Genomic DNA, 13,207 nt, shown 5'->3' with positions numbered 1-13,207 from the left:
AGGTCCCATCCGTTCCCAGAAGCATCGTCCTCAACCTCCAAGCTCCTGCAGTACCTTTTCTACGTCCCTCCAAGGGCCTGGCGCTTTGTACCCACTGCAGCGACCGCCGTTTCCCACTGGGACACAAAGTCCCTGGCAGGGCCCAGAACATGAGTTTTAAATGCCTCCTCCCCCACCCCTCCCCACCCAGAGTCCAGGATCAGGCCCCAAAGAATCCCTCCTTCCTGGCCCGGAGCCTTGGCACACGCAGTTTCCTCTGCTTCAAAGTTCTGTCCCTCCTCTGCGCACCCTACCTCTCCCTCCAGCTCTCAGCTCAGACACCGCTTCTTCAGGAAAGCCTGAGCCCCACACAAGGCAGGGCCTCTCACCCCACTGCACCTCGCTTCTCCTGGGCTCTTCCTTCCAAGCGCCACCTGCCACACTGGTGTCGTGACCTGTACATACTCACACACATCACTCATTCAGTCACACATATTCATATATATACACACACATATATATATGTACGTTGTTATTCAGTTGCTAAGTCACGTCTGACTCTTACGACCTCATGGACTGTACTCCGCCAGACTCCTCCGTCCATGGGATTTCCCAGGCAAGGATACTGGAGTGGGTTGCCATTCCCTTCTCCAAGGGATCTTCCTGACCGACCCAGGGGTCAAACTTGCATCTCCTGCACTGGCAGGCAGATTCTTTACCACTGAGTCACCAAAGAAGCCCCAGACCCTAACATCTGTCTCCTCTCTGGCCCCTAGACTCAAGTGTGGTGAGGAGGGGCGGGCGCAGAGTTCAGCCCTAAAGCCCCGGGAGGACAGTGACCTTTCCCGCATCTCTGGGGCCTCCTCGGCACCTCACACAGAGTAGGCTATGATGAATGGATGAACGACATGAATGTATGAAACACGTGAGGCTGAGTTCAGGATTCAGGGACGGAGGCAGTTTTATGGGCAAAATAGAATTATTTTATGAGCTTTTAGTGTTTTTAGGCTGCGCTGTGCAGCATGCAGGATCTTAGTTCTCCCCTAAGAACCCACGCCCCCTGCATTGGAAGCATGGAGTCTTAACCATTGGACCTCCAGGGAAGTCCCTAGGATAGAATTATTTTCTGCTGAACATCCTCCATGTGAAGTGACGAGGCTTAAGTGAATATGCCCACCTGGAGGCTGCGGTGCTGCGGGTGCTGTAACAAGTGAGCTCAGAGGGACTGTGCCTTCTATCAATACTGAGCATGTTCTAGACACCATGGGGCAGCGGCATGGGACACACCACAGGCATGTCCATGTGTGCGGTTCCAGGCCCTTCCCTGAGGCTCGCGGCGGCAAAAACAGTCCTTGAAAAGGTCCCCCAAACCCCCGAGCTCTCTGTGGAAATGTGACTTGGGGAAGACTTTGAAGTGAGTCTCACCGACCTTTTCCCCGGAGAATTTTCCACGTTGACGTGTCCGTGAAGGTGACAAGCATCGTGAGGTACAGGGTGATGAGTTTGGAGTCTTGTAAAATTTCCGGCTAGAAATGACAGAGTGAGATTGAGACATGCGCCCTCAAGCCCAAGGCAGCAAAACAATCCATTTACAACTTTTCTGACTGCAAACAAATGAGTTGGGATTCTAAGCTTTTATTCTTTTTCTCTTGAGGAGTCACTGCTTCAGAAGTTAAATGATGGGGATTTTGGCACATGAGGGCTTGACCACAGAACCTGAAAGACTCTTGAGACTAGTGAATTGAGAATTCTTAGAAAATAAGATGACCAGCGCTGGCTTGCTTATATGTGCACATTTGGTATTTAACACATGTATGCATGTACACTGCAGCCGCGGAAGAAATGCAACTGAACAGAACAAGGACAGTGAGCTCCGACTTCTGGGTGTACCGCTTACCAGCTGTGTGACCTTGGGCAAGTTTCTTAACCTCGCTGTACTTCCTCCTCTGCTGACTAGAGACAGTAATGTGGCTTCTTTCATTAGGTTGTTATGAGACGTAAATGGATTAATGTATATAAAGCACTAAGAACAGTGCCTGGCACACAGATCACACTAGGTAATATTGGCTATTCCTGTAACGATGACTGTAATTTATGCTTTCTCCTGGATCAAGGCCGAGAGAGCCATTCACGAGTGCCTTGAGAGAGACGTCTGAGAAGGGATCACTGGGGACTCTGGGAACATTTGCTCCATCATAACTCAGTCACCAGAGGAGTCCACGCCAAGTCTCTGTCCCTGAAACATCTGGCCTCCACACGAGCAAAGTGGAAATGGCCGCTGTCAGCACACACACCCCCTGCCCGCCTTCCTGAAACACAAGGGAGGGCACTGGACAGGTGGGGTGAGGGCAACACCCATCTGTCTTGCCACCGTGACTAGTGCAGGGTTGACGCCAGGATCCCACCGGACCTTTACGAGTCCTCCAGATTTCTGAACGGGTGTGTGGAGGGGAGCCCTCCCTTTTCCCTTTGGTCAGGACAGAGTAAGGATGTAAGGCCCAGAACTGTTGGCTACTATGATTACAGCAGGAGAGGGAGAGGGGATTCCAAGAGGGAGCACAGAGAGAAGTTAAGAGATGGCAACTCCCGCAGTCCCTGGCTCCACTCCACCTGCCTTGTTACAGAAACTACAACAAAATGCTCTCTTTCTTCCTTAGCTTGTATGTATTACCAGCTGCACTCACATTGGGCGTCTGCACTTGTCACAAGGGGCCTGACTCATGTAATAATATCAACTCTAAAGTATCCACTACATCAAAAGGACAGAAGGGAAAACAACAGATTCCTGGCATCAAGACTGTGGTGAGACCAGGTCAATATTCAAAATATTGTGCATGAAAAAAGCGCTCAGGCTGATAACAACATCTAACTCACTCTCTCTGGGGACAGGGCTCCAGTAATTCATTACTAGACTCCAACTGGGAGATCATGCATGTAGTAACATCTATGAGCGAGTCACGAGGACTCTGACAGTACATCCTACAGCCTCACGTGGGAAGGATAGGATTACAGTCTTGTTTTTATTTTTTACCTTGAGCTGCTCAAGAAACTCACAGCAATACCACAGGATGTCTTTGATCTGTTTAATCCATAGGAGAGTGAGATCCTTGGAAAGAGCCAGGGACACATACCACACCTGCAAGCAGGAAAAAAAGAGGAATGTGACGGACGATTACACGGATCAAACGACATACATTCCAGACACTGGGATGGGATCAAACAGCCAGGTCTAGAGTCAGATGAGGTGGGGGATGAATGGATAAACAAGCAGCAAGAAGGATTTCTTTTGGGCTTCCCTGGTGGCTCAATGGTAAAGAATCCGCCTGCCAATACAGGAGACACGGGTTCTATTGCTGGGTTGAAAGATGCCCTGGAGAAGGAAGTGGCAACCCACTCCAGTATTCTTGCCTGGGAAATCCCATGGACAGAAGAGCCTGGCGGACCATAGTCCACAGGGTCGCAAAAGAGTCAGACACGACTGAGGGACTAAACAACAACAGGACTCATTTTAACACTAAACTCAAAGGTAAAACAGCCTGGTAAGGGGATTTACCACCCTAAGAGGCAAGGGCTGAACACAACGTCTTGGGTAACGCAGAGACTGAGGAAACCAGCTATACTTTGTTCATGTTTCTGATCCATTACTTACTCGCATGTGGATGTGAACATATGCCCTGGAGGAGGGCATGGCAATCTATTCCAGTATTCTTGCCTGGAGAATCCCATGGACAGAGGGGCCTGGTGGGCTACAGTCCATAGGATCGCAGAGTCAGACACGAGCAAACAACATAGCACACGCATACACCCATGTGAACATAAGCAGACTCATACACAACAGTCAGAACATTCAACGGGAAGTTTCAGAGCCAAGCAGGCCGGCTTGCGGGGTCGTGGGAGACTTTCCGGCACCCCTCACCACCCCCACTCACCTTGGGTTCATTCTCAGCTTCCATGCTGCTCAGGATGCAGCGACACAACTTCTCAAATCTCTGCAGAGAGGCAGAATGGGGGTTATACATTCCCACGATAAACGGAGACATCAGGCAGCCTCACACATTCCCCTGGCGTGGCATGCCAAATGACTCACATGGGGGCCCTATTTAATTCCAACTGGCAGATGTGGAGACCGGGGATATCACAAAGACTAAGGAAAGGCTCTCCAACGGGTGGCCTGCGGGCAAGAGGAGCCCCGGGTATGTTCTAGACGGGGGCTCCTTTTGGAAAACAAGATCAGCCTGGCAAACTGGGCCTGCAGGCCCGCAGACCAGCAGCTGTTTCTCAACTGTGCTTAGCCATTTGCCGTTTTGTAAGCACCATGCATACGGACTTTTGCCTCACAAGCTGTCGTATCATCACTTGTATCTTGAAACGCAAAAGCAAGAAAAGTGGAAACTGGAACCCAGGTCACGCTCTGGCTCTGCCAACTCTGGATACACCCTTAGAAGTGGTGAGGCCTTGGCTGCCCCCTCACCACACTAAGTTGCAGTCTCCTCCTCTATTCACTGGGGACCCCTTCCCTCCTCCTGCCTGTCCTCCCCTGCGTGACTGGGCTCAGTGCCAGCATCCTCCTCTCCCTCCTGCTGGGCTATGGAGTCCATTTTGTTTCCTTCGGAGACCCCAGTACCCAGAAGAGGGTCTGGTGCAACGAGACGCTTAGCTGCAATGGATGCCTGACCCTGGGAACACAGAGGCCCTCCCCAATGGTATCCTTACAACTGTTACAGATAACTAGCTCCTTCCTTGGAATCCTACTTTCTAGGCTGATGGTTTTAACTCCAAAGGTACAACTAGCATGTTTTGTTTGGTTTGCAGGATTTTAAAAGATATTTCAAATTAGCTGCCAACCAGGCTTCCCTGGTGGCTCAGATGGTAAAGAATCCACCTGCCAATGCAGGAAACTTGGGTTCGATCCCTGGGGTCAGGATAAAGCCCCTGGAGAAGGGAATGGCAACCCACTCCAGTATTCTTGCCTGGGAAATCCCATGGGCAGAGGAGCTTTGCGGGCTAGAGTCCACGGGGTTGCAGGGTTGGACCTGACAGTGAGTTCCACTTTTTTTCTAATTAGAAAACTGAGTAGCAAAGATCTCCAGCATCTCTTTAAAAAATGCCAGAGTATCAGTCCTCCAATGGCTGGAGCCGAGGGGTGGCCGCTCCTTTGGTTGGTCATGGCACAGCCCACCTCTCCCTCCGATGCCCTCACCACTGTCTGTCAGTTACCATGAATTATGACGTGTACTGTGCAGCAACTCATGAACAGCTTCTCTCACTCATCTGCTAACCTCTCTGGCTTCTGTACGCATCTGAGGACAAGTGCGTACAGAAGAGTTACCATGAAACCAATCGTGATGAGGGCCTTCCCTGGCCGTCCTGTGGTTGAGACTCTGTGCTTTCACTGCAGGGGGCACAGGTTTGATCCCTGGTCAGGGAAATAAGACCCCACATGCCACATGGCCAAATAAATAAATGGTAAAAAAATAAACAAACAAGCAAAAAAAATCCCCCAAACTTTTTATTGAAAAAAAAAAATCACGATGATTCTCAGCACTGGGTATAATCCCTACAAAACAGTTTCCAAGCAAACAAAAGGGGCGGGAGGTGGGGGTAACAGAACCTGACTCATAGAGCCGCTGTAAGGACTACGTGAGTTAATATTTATCAAGTACTTATAAAAGGATCTGACACATCGTAAGCATGACATGTGTTTGCTGTTGTTATTTTACCTCGTTATCCTCTTTAATTCTGAACAAGAACAGCAGTTTCCTGGCAATCTTAAAAATACAAAGTGCACTTCTTTTACTGGACCCAGAGTCTTCTGCTTTAAAAAACTCATCAATCTCTCTCCTAGGGAGGGAAGGTAAAAAAAAATTTTTTTTAGTTAGGAGTTCAGAGCATCTGGAAGGCTGTTCAAGGACTGTAAGAAATTACCAACTGGGGTTTTTTTTTTTCCTCCCTATTTATTGGGAATAAAAGTAAAGGTGCTGGGACTTCCCTGGTAGTCCGTCCAGTGGTTAGGAATCTGCCTGCCAACACAGGGGACATGGGTTCAATCGCTGGTGTGGGACGAGCCCACATGCCGATGAGCAAGCCCCTGTGCCCTAACTGCTGAGCCCACACTCGAGAGGCTGCAAGCTGCAACTACTGAAGCCCGTGTGCCCTACAGCCCGCCCTCTGCAACAGGAGAAACCACCACCACAAGAGGCCCTCTCATCACAACCAGAGAGTAGCTCCTGCTTGTCACAACTAGAGAAAAGCTGGCGTGCAGCAACAAAGACCCGGCACAGCCAAAATAAACATACTTAAGTTGCAGAAAACAACATTAAAAAAAAAAAAAAAACGTGCTGAGGATTCCTGCCCCCCACCTGATTTCTCTCTGCAGTCGACGCCGACAGAGGAAGCTCCGCACGTGGGCCTGAATCTCCACGGCTGCCCGTTCTCGCTCCTTCTGCACCAGCCTTTCCTCTCGAGCCTGACGGGCTCTGTCAATGAACCAAGCTCTCGAGGTCTGAGAAACGGTGAACATGTTTGCAAACTTGCACAAACCCTGCAAGGAAAACAGCCAGTGGCTGATGTCAGTCATGATACGAAAAACACTCACAGAAAGGGCTTAGGAGCAAAGGGCAGAGCGCCCTGGCACCCTCCCCAAGGGCTAATAGCTCTCCTGGCATGAGTCCCAACTTCCTATCAGCTCCTTTCATGCAACTCCCCAGACCAGCGACGCTTTCTCCTATACTAAATAATTACATTTTCTTAAGAGAAAGAATACAGCGCCTGGCATAGGGTTCAGGCTCAGTGATCGTTTAATGAATAAACAAAGCATGAATCGATTCCATCTTTAGAGCTCTAATTCAAACCAGGCATCCTCTAAGTCAAAGGTCCCTGGATATTTCACTGAGCAGTCAGCTTCTATTTTGCCGAGTAAAGACTGGAGGGCAAAACATTAAACATAATTATTTACTGTTAATATTATTTTATTCATTCATTCACTCAACAAATATTTACTGATACCTACTTTGTGCCCAGTACAAAAGAAGCCTTTCATTTTTTTTAAGGGCCAATTAAACATAAAGAAAGCCAAAGGTACGTGATTCCAGAATGTGAGACAATCCATTAAATTGAGTATGTTTAGTTCTAAGAACAACTTATTCTGTTGTCCTTACTATTCCCATTCGGCCAAGGGCTGATGAAGATGTTAGAGCAGAGATGCCCCTATCCACAGACTGGCATTTTTGGACAGAGGCTCTCAATTAGCCATTATAGTGTCATCTAAATCACCAGTAACTGTCTTTTCCCAAAGGGATGGTTGTGGCTATCAGCCTAGAGCACACAGTACTGGTCCACAGAGCCTCTCACACTGAGATAATGTCTTCAGATGCTTGAAAACTTCGTCCTTTTATGCAAAATAATCAGCCCAGCTAACACAGGCACTGAAATGAATTATTCAGAAATTCAGACTTCTGGAAAACCGTCTCTTTACCAGGTTACCTCACTCAAAGCAGTGCCCACGTGAAAACATCCAAGATAAAAATTGTCACATGAGGCTCCTCCAATGTCCACACATCCAGGGACCTGTGTGACCCCTGTTCAACACTGATCCACAGCTGGTAAACAAGGCTTTGCCAACATGTGGGTCTCTCATCAGTAATTCTCAAGACAAACATGGAGACAGTCCCTCATGGAGTGTGGGGGTGGGGTGGGGAGCAGTAGAGGGAGCCTCTAACCAATTTTAAGACAGGAGATTGCATACAGACTGTGACTAAGTACCTGTAATTCGATCTCGAAACTTTCACCTGATCCCAGGAGGGAGCATGAGAAGACAGGCAATAGAAAGAGTCTTCTCACCTGAGGACCTGCCGGTAACGCAGAAATGTCAGGTAATCATTAGTGATCTTACACAGGACTCACAGCTGAGGGCGGCTTCTCACTTCAGAGGAGCTTATCTTCTCTGGCAAAAGAAAAAAAAAAAAAATCCAGATTTTGGATTGAGTTTTATAGGCAGGGCATCGTCTTATCTTCTTCACTGAAAAAAAAAGTAATAAAAACAGGGCCTCTGGTTTAAAAAAAACAAAACAAAAAACCCCACCCGTGTCCTCTTTAATTAATATCAGATCTAAATGGCACATGTATCTCCCCAGTCCTCAGTTTAAAGGGAGCAGGTTGAGAATAAGCCCAAAGAAGTTGCTGAATTAGAGCTGTAGGCTTTATGATGGCAACCAAGAAAGAATAACAGAGGGAATGGGATGTTTAGAAGCCAATGCAAATTATATTTGGCATTTTTAGCAAACTGGAAAAATATTTATGCTTAAGAAATGGAAAAGGGGCTGGCTGTGAACCAATACTGTCATTGAGTTCAGGCTCCTACTACTCATCACACAACAGGACAATAAGTCAAGAGACCAGTGCTGGGGCAGGGAACAGTGACTTTATTTGAGAAGACAGCAAACTGAGAAGATGGTGGACTCATGTCCCAAGGAACCATCTTGCCTGAGTTAGAATTCAGGCTTCTTTTACACTAAAAAGGAAGAGAATAAAGTCAAACAATTCTTGGTTCCGGTCAGCCTCCAAAGGGGATGTGTTCATTTCTTCCTCCCTGCAGTCATTCATGGGTGGGCCTGGTCAGGATATTTCCTGTGAGCTAAACAAAGGTATTTTAGCTTAAGCCTCATTAGCTGGGAGGCAGAGTTCCCAGAGATGGGCCACTGAGTATAAGTTAGGCTTATATGCAACATCCCTTTAGGGATCAACTTGTAATAGAATACAAAAGATTCTTCCCTATGACACCAATTACATCAAGAAAAAGTCCTGGGCACAGGTAGATACAAAACTGGGGAAAAAACACTGTTAGGACTGCTTCTTTTAACCAGTGAATATAACAAAAAAGAAGCAAGCTCACAGATATAAAGAACAAGTGGTTGCCAGCGGGGCAAGGGAAGGAAAAAAGAGTAGTATGGGGTAAGGGACTAAGAGGTACAAACTATAAGATATAAAACAAGCTACAGGAGCTTTTCCGGTGGTCTAGTGGTTAAGAAATCAGCCTTGCAATGCAGGGGACAGGGGTTCAATCCCTGGTCTGGGAAGATCCCACAGGCCGAGGGACAACTAAGCCTGTGCCCTACAACTACTGAGCCTACATTCTAGAACCTGAGTTCCGCAACAAGAGAACCCACGGCAATGAGAAGCCTGCACACCAATAGAGAGCAGCCGTCACTCGCCACAACTAGAGAAAGCCCACGTGCAGCAACAAAGACCCAGTGCAGCAACAACAGAAAACAAAACAAGCTATGGGGATATTTTGTACAAGATGAGGGAATGTGGCCAATATTTTACAACTGCAAATGGAGGACAACCTTTAAAAATTGAGTCACCGTATATTGCACCCCTGTAACTTACATATATTAAAGTTAGTTCAGTTGCTCAGTCGTGTCCGACTCTTTGCGACCCCATGAATCGCAGCACACCAGGCCTCCCTGTCTATCACTAACTCCCGGAGTTTACTCAAACTCATGTCCATCGAGGCGGTGATGCCATCCAGCCATCTCACCCTCTGTCGTCCCCTTCTCCTCCAGCCCCCAATCCCTCCCAGCATCAGGATCTTTTCTTCCCATCAGGTGGCCAAAGTATTGGAGTTTCAGCTTCAGCATCAGTCCTTCCAATGAACAACCAGGACTGATCTCCTTTAGGATGGACTGGTTGGATCTCCTTGCAGTCCAAGGGACTCTCAAGAGTTTTCTCCACCACCACAGGTTCAAAACCATCAATTTTTCAGCGCTCAGCTTTCTTCACAGTTCAACTCTCACATCCATACATGACTACTGGAAAAACCATAGCCTTCCCTAGACAGACCTTTGTTGGCAATGTAATGTCTCTGCTTTTTAATATGCTATCTTGGTTGGTCATAACTTTCCTTCCAAGGAGTAAGCATCTTTTAATTTCATGGCTGCAATCACCTTCTGCAGTGATTTTGGAGCCCAAAAAAATAAAGTCTGACACTGTTTCCACTGTCTCCCCATCTATTTCCCATGAAGTGATGGGACCAGATGCCATGATCTTAGTTTTCTGAATGTTGAGCTTTAAGCCAACTTTTTCACTCTCCTCTTTCACTTTCACCAAGAGGCTTTTTAGTTCTTCACTTTCTGCCACAAGGGTGGTGTCATCTATATACCTGAGGTTATTGATATTTTTCCCTGCAATCTTGATTCCAGCTTGTGCTTCTTCCAGCCCAGCGTTTCTCATGATGTACTCCGCATAGAAGTTAAATAAGTAGGGTGACAATATACAGCCTTGACGTACTCCTTTTCCTATTTGGAACCAGTCTGTTGTTCCACGTCCTGTTCTAACTGTTGCTTCCTGACCTGCATATAGGTTTCTCAAGAGGCAGGTCAGGTGGCCTGATATTCCCATCTCACAATTTTCCACAGTTTATTGTGAGCCACACAGTCAAAGGCTTTGGCATAGTCAATAAAGCAGAAATAGATGTTTTTCTGGAACTCTCTTGCTTTTTCGATGATCCACTGGATGTTGGCAATTTGATCTCTGGTTCCTCTGCCTCTTCTAAAACCAGCTTGAACATCTGGAAGTTCATGGTTCACGTAATGCTGAAGCCTGGCTTAGAGAATTTTGAGCATTAGTTTGTTAGTGTGTGAGATGAGTGCAACTGGGCGGTAGTTTGAATATTCTTTGGGATTGCCTTTCTTAGGGATTGGAATGAAAACTGACCTTTTCCAGTCCTGTGGCCACTGCTGAGTTTTCCAAATTTGCTGACATATTGAGTGCAGCACCTTCACAGCATCATCTTTCAGGATTTGAAATAGCTCAACTGGAATTCCATCACCTCCACTAGCTTTGTTCATAGTGATGCTTTCTAAGGCCCATTTGACTTCACACTCCAGGATGTCTGGCTCTTGAGTGAGTGATCCCACCATCGTGATTATCTGGGTCGTGAAGATCTTTTTTGTACAGTTCTTCTGTGTATTCTTGCCACCTCTTCTTAAGATCTTCTGCTTCTGTTAGGTCCATACCATTTTTGTCCTTTATCGAACCCATCTTTGCATGGAATGTTCCCTTGGTAGCTCTAATTTTCTTGAAGAGATCTCTGTCTTTCCCATTATACATCAACTATATTTCCACTAAAGAATAATGGCTGCTTTGAGGTAGTGGGACTGTGGGACATTTTTGCTTCCCTAACTGGCCTGTTTTTTGAATTCTCCACAGAAGGCATGTGGTCGGGCGACATGGCACTGCGAGAGGCACGAGTGCTTTGGAGTCACGCAGAGCTGGAGCAAGGCGGAGCTGTGCCGTGTACTGTGGGGACATAGCTCTGAGCTGTCCTGTCTTGTCTGTTAATCAGCTTAGAGGCTGATCATAAGGACTGCATGAGATGATGACATCAAGCACCCGTCAAAGTGGCTGAGAGGGTGCACAGTCAATAAGTCTGACGTATTATTTTTATACACACAAAGATCTGCCTTTTAAAAACTCTTTACCAGAGGCCCTTACCTGTACAGACACTCTGGGTCGGTGGGGAGGAAGGAAAGGTCACCTGTTAAAAGAGCTTTTTCTATCACCAGTCCTGTCACTTGGGCTATGAACTCAGGGCCCTGTTTAGACTGGGTGACAGCTTCGAGATTCTCAGAGCTGCAAACAAGCCTGCCCAAGCCATGAGCACAATGGTATATTCTTCCCTCAACATGGAGACAGTCTCTCTTTGGGGGCTGGGGAAAGACGGGGAGGGAGAAGGAGAGAGAGCTTTCTCCTGACAGAAAAACGGGAGGTTGCATGTAAACCGTGACCAAGCACCTGGGGGCCATCTAAAACTTCACTTCTCCCAGGGGGCTCTTCTTTGAGTTCACCAACCCCTCGGCAACGCTATATGCGGGTTTCTGTTCACACCATGGAATGGTCTATACTTTGCAGCTTTTCCAATCCTTTCTTCTTCACTTCCTCTATCTGCATAATGTCTATTACAGTTCATCAATCAAATAAAAACACATCAGAAGTATTTGTGAGGTACTTACTCCACTAAATGTCCTGTAGGACCAAAGAAAAGGCTGTGTATAGCAGAGAAAGCCCTGGATCAAAGTAGCCTTTGGTTCTTTTCAGTTCTGATTCTTTCTCATTTGGCCAAGTTCCTTATCCTCTGTAAGCCTCAATTTCCTTATCTGTAAATTGAAGTTTGGGATTTTCCCGGAGCTCAGATGGTAAAGAATTTGCCTGCCATGCAGGAGACCCAGGTTTGATCTCTGGGTCAGAAAGATCCCCTGAGAAGGAAATGGCTATCCACTCCATTATTCTTGCCTGGAGAATTCCATGGACAGAGGAGTCTGGTGGGCTACAGTCCATGGGGTCGCAGAGTCGGACACGACTGAGCAACTGACACACAGACACTTAGCCCAGGCTAGACCCCTAGTAAGGCACAGAGCCAAGATTTTAACAAAGTTAGGACCCTAGTTCTATAGGTCCATAAGATATTCAGTCTTTTCTGGATGAGGCCAACTTCATGGAGAACTATTAAAGAGCCTGACAGTCCAGAGAGTGTCATCCAAAGGTGAAGCACCATAAATACCAACTGCTGTCTGGGCCCAAAAGAATTCTCCACTCATGCTGGGAACAGCTGGGCAGCCAGGTTGAATGACCATCACCATTTGTTAAGCGTGGACCATGGGTCAAATACCATACAGATATTTAATCACCTCTGACTTTTCAACAGCTCTATCAGGTCTCAATAGCCCAATTTTCTTAAGAATAAGCAACAGGACTTAAAACTATTAATGATAACAGCTATCATTTATTGAAGGCTGCAGCCTATATAGGTGCATGTTACCACCTTCACACAGAGAAAACGATATTCAGAGAGGGACATGACTTGTCAGAGGTCACAAGGCTCCTGATTTTGCACTCTTCTCTAACTCCAAAGCAATTACTTATTTTAAGTGAAACAGAGAAGACAAGATCCAGGGACGCCCCCATTCACAGAAGGCAAAGTCGAGAATGCAAGACTGCCCGTGGGGCAGAGTTAGAGTCAGATTACTACCAGGTTTTTCTTTACTGGTATCACTAACTTCAGCTGTTTTTACTGAGAGCCGTCAGGCATCGTACTAAAATTTCAGTTACATGAGCTTCTCCATTTGACAGGAGCTAGTTACTCCATTTTACAGAGTTGGAAACTGAGGCACAGAGAGGGGAGGGAATTCACTCAAGGTTATAGGGAATCGGTTGGAACTCCGGTTCGGAT

General features: G+C 47.0%; 1 protein-coding gene across 7 annotated transcripts in view; it reads right to left on the bottom strand.

Moving 5' to 3' along the window:
- UBE3B (ubiquitin protein ligase E3B) overlaps window positions 1-13,207 on the bottom strand; it is a 48,423-nt gene that overhangs the window by 34,772 nt on the left and 444 nt on the right. For 2 of the 7 annotated variants that reach the window (XM_043901554.1, XM_043901555.1), the window contains exons 2-7: window positions 7,819-7,921; window positions 6,339-6,520; window positions 5,700-5,820; window positions 3,909-3,968; window positions 3,011-3,115; window positions 1,409-1,505 (exon numbers count right to left, since the gene is read on the bottom strand). In XM_043901554.1, coding sequence (XP_043757489.1) covers window positions 1,409-1,505; window positions 3,011-3,115; window positions 3,909-3,968; window positions 5,700-5,820; window positions 6,339-6,499 — 544 coding nt within the window. In that variant the 5' untranslated portion in view covers window positions 6,500-6,520; window positions 7,819-7,921. Of the gene's footprint in view, window positions 1-293; window positions 496-1,408; window positions 1,506-3,010; window positions 3,116-3,908; window positions 3,969-5,699; window positions 5,821-6,338; window positions 6,521-7,740; window positions 7,922-11,472; window positions 11,486-13,207 lie in introns of those variants that run through there. The other 5 variants (XM_043901558.1, XM_043901559.1, XM_043901557.1 and 2 more) reach the window with 4 other exon arrangements.

Source organism: Cervus elaphus, chromosome 5 (genome assembly GCF_910594005.1).
Source record: "Cervus elaphus chromosome 5, mCerEla1.1, whole genome shotgun sequence".
Taxonomy (NCBI): Eukaryota; Metazoa; Chordata; class Mammalia; order Artiodactyla; family Cervidae; genus Cervus; species Cervus elaphus.
Note: the sequence above shows the minus strand (reverse complement) of the source record. Positions and strands in the feature narration are given on the sequence as shown.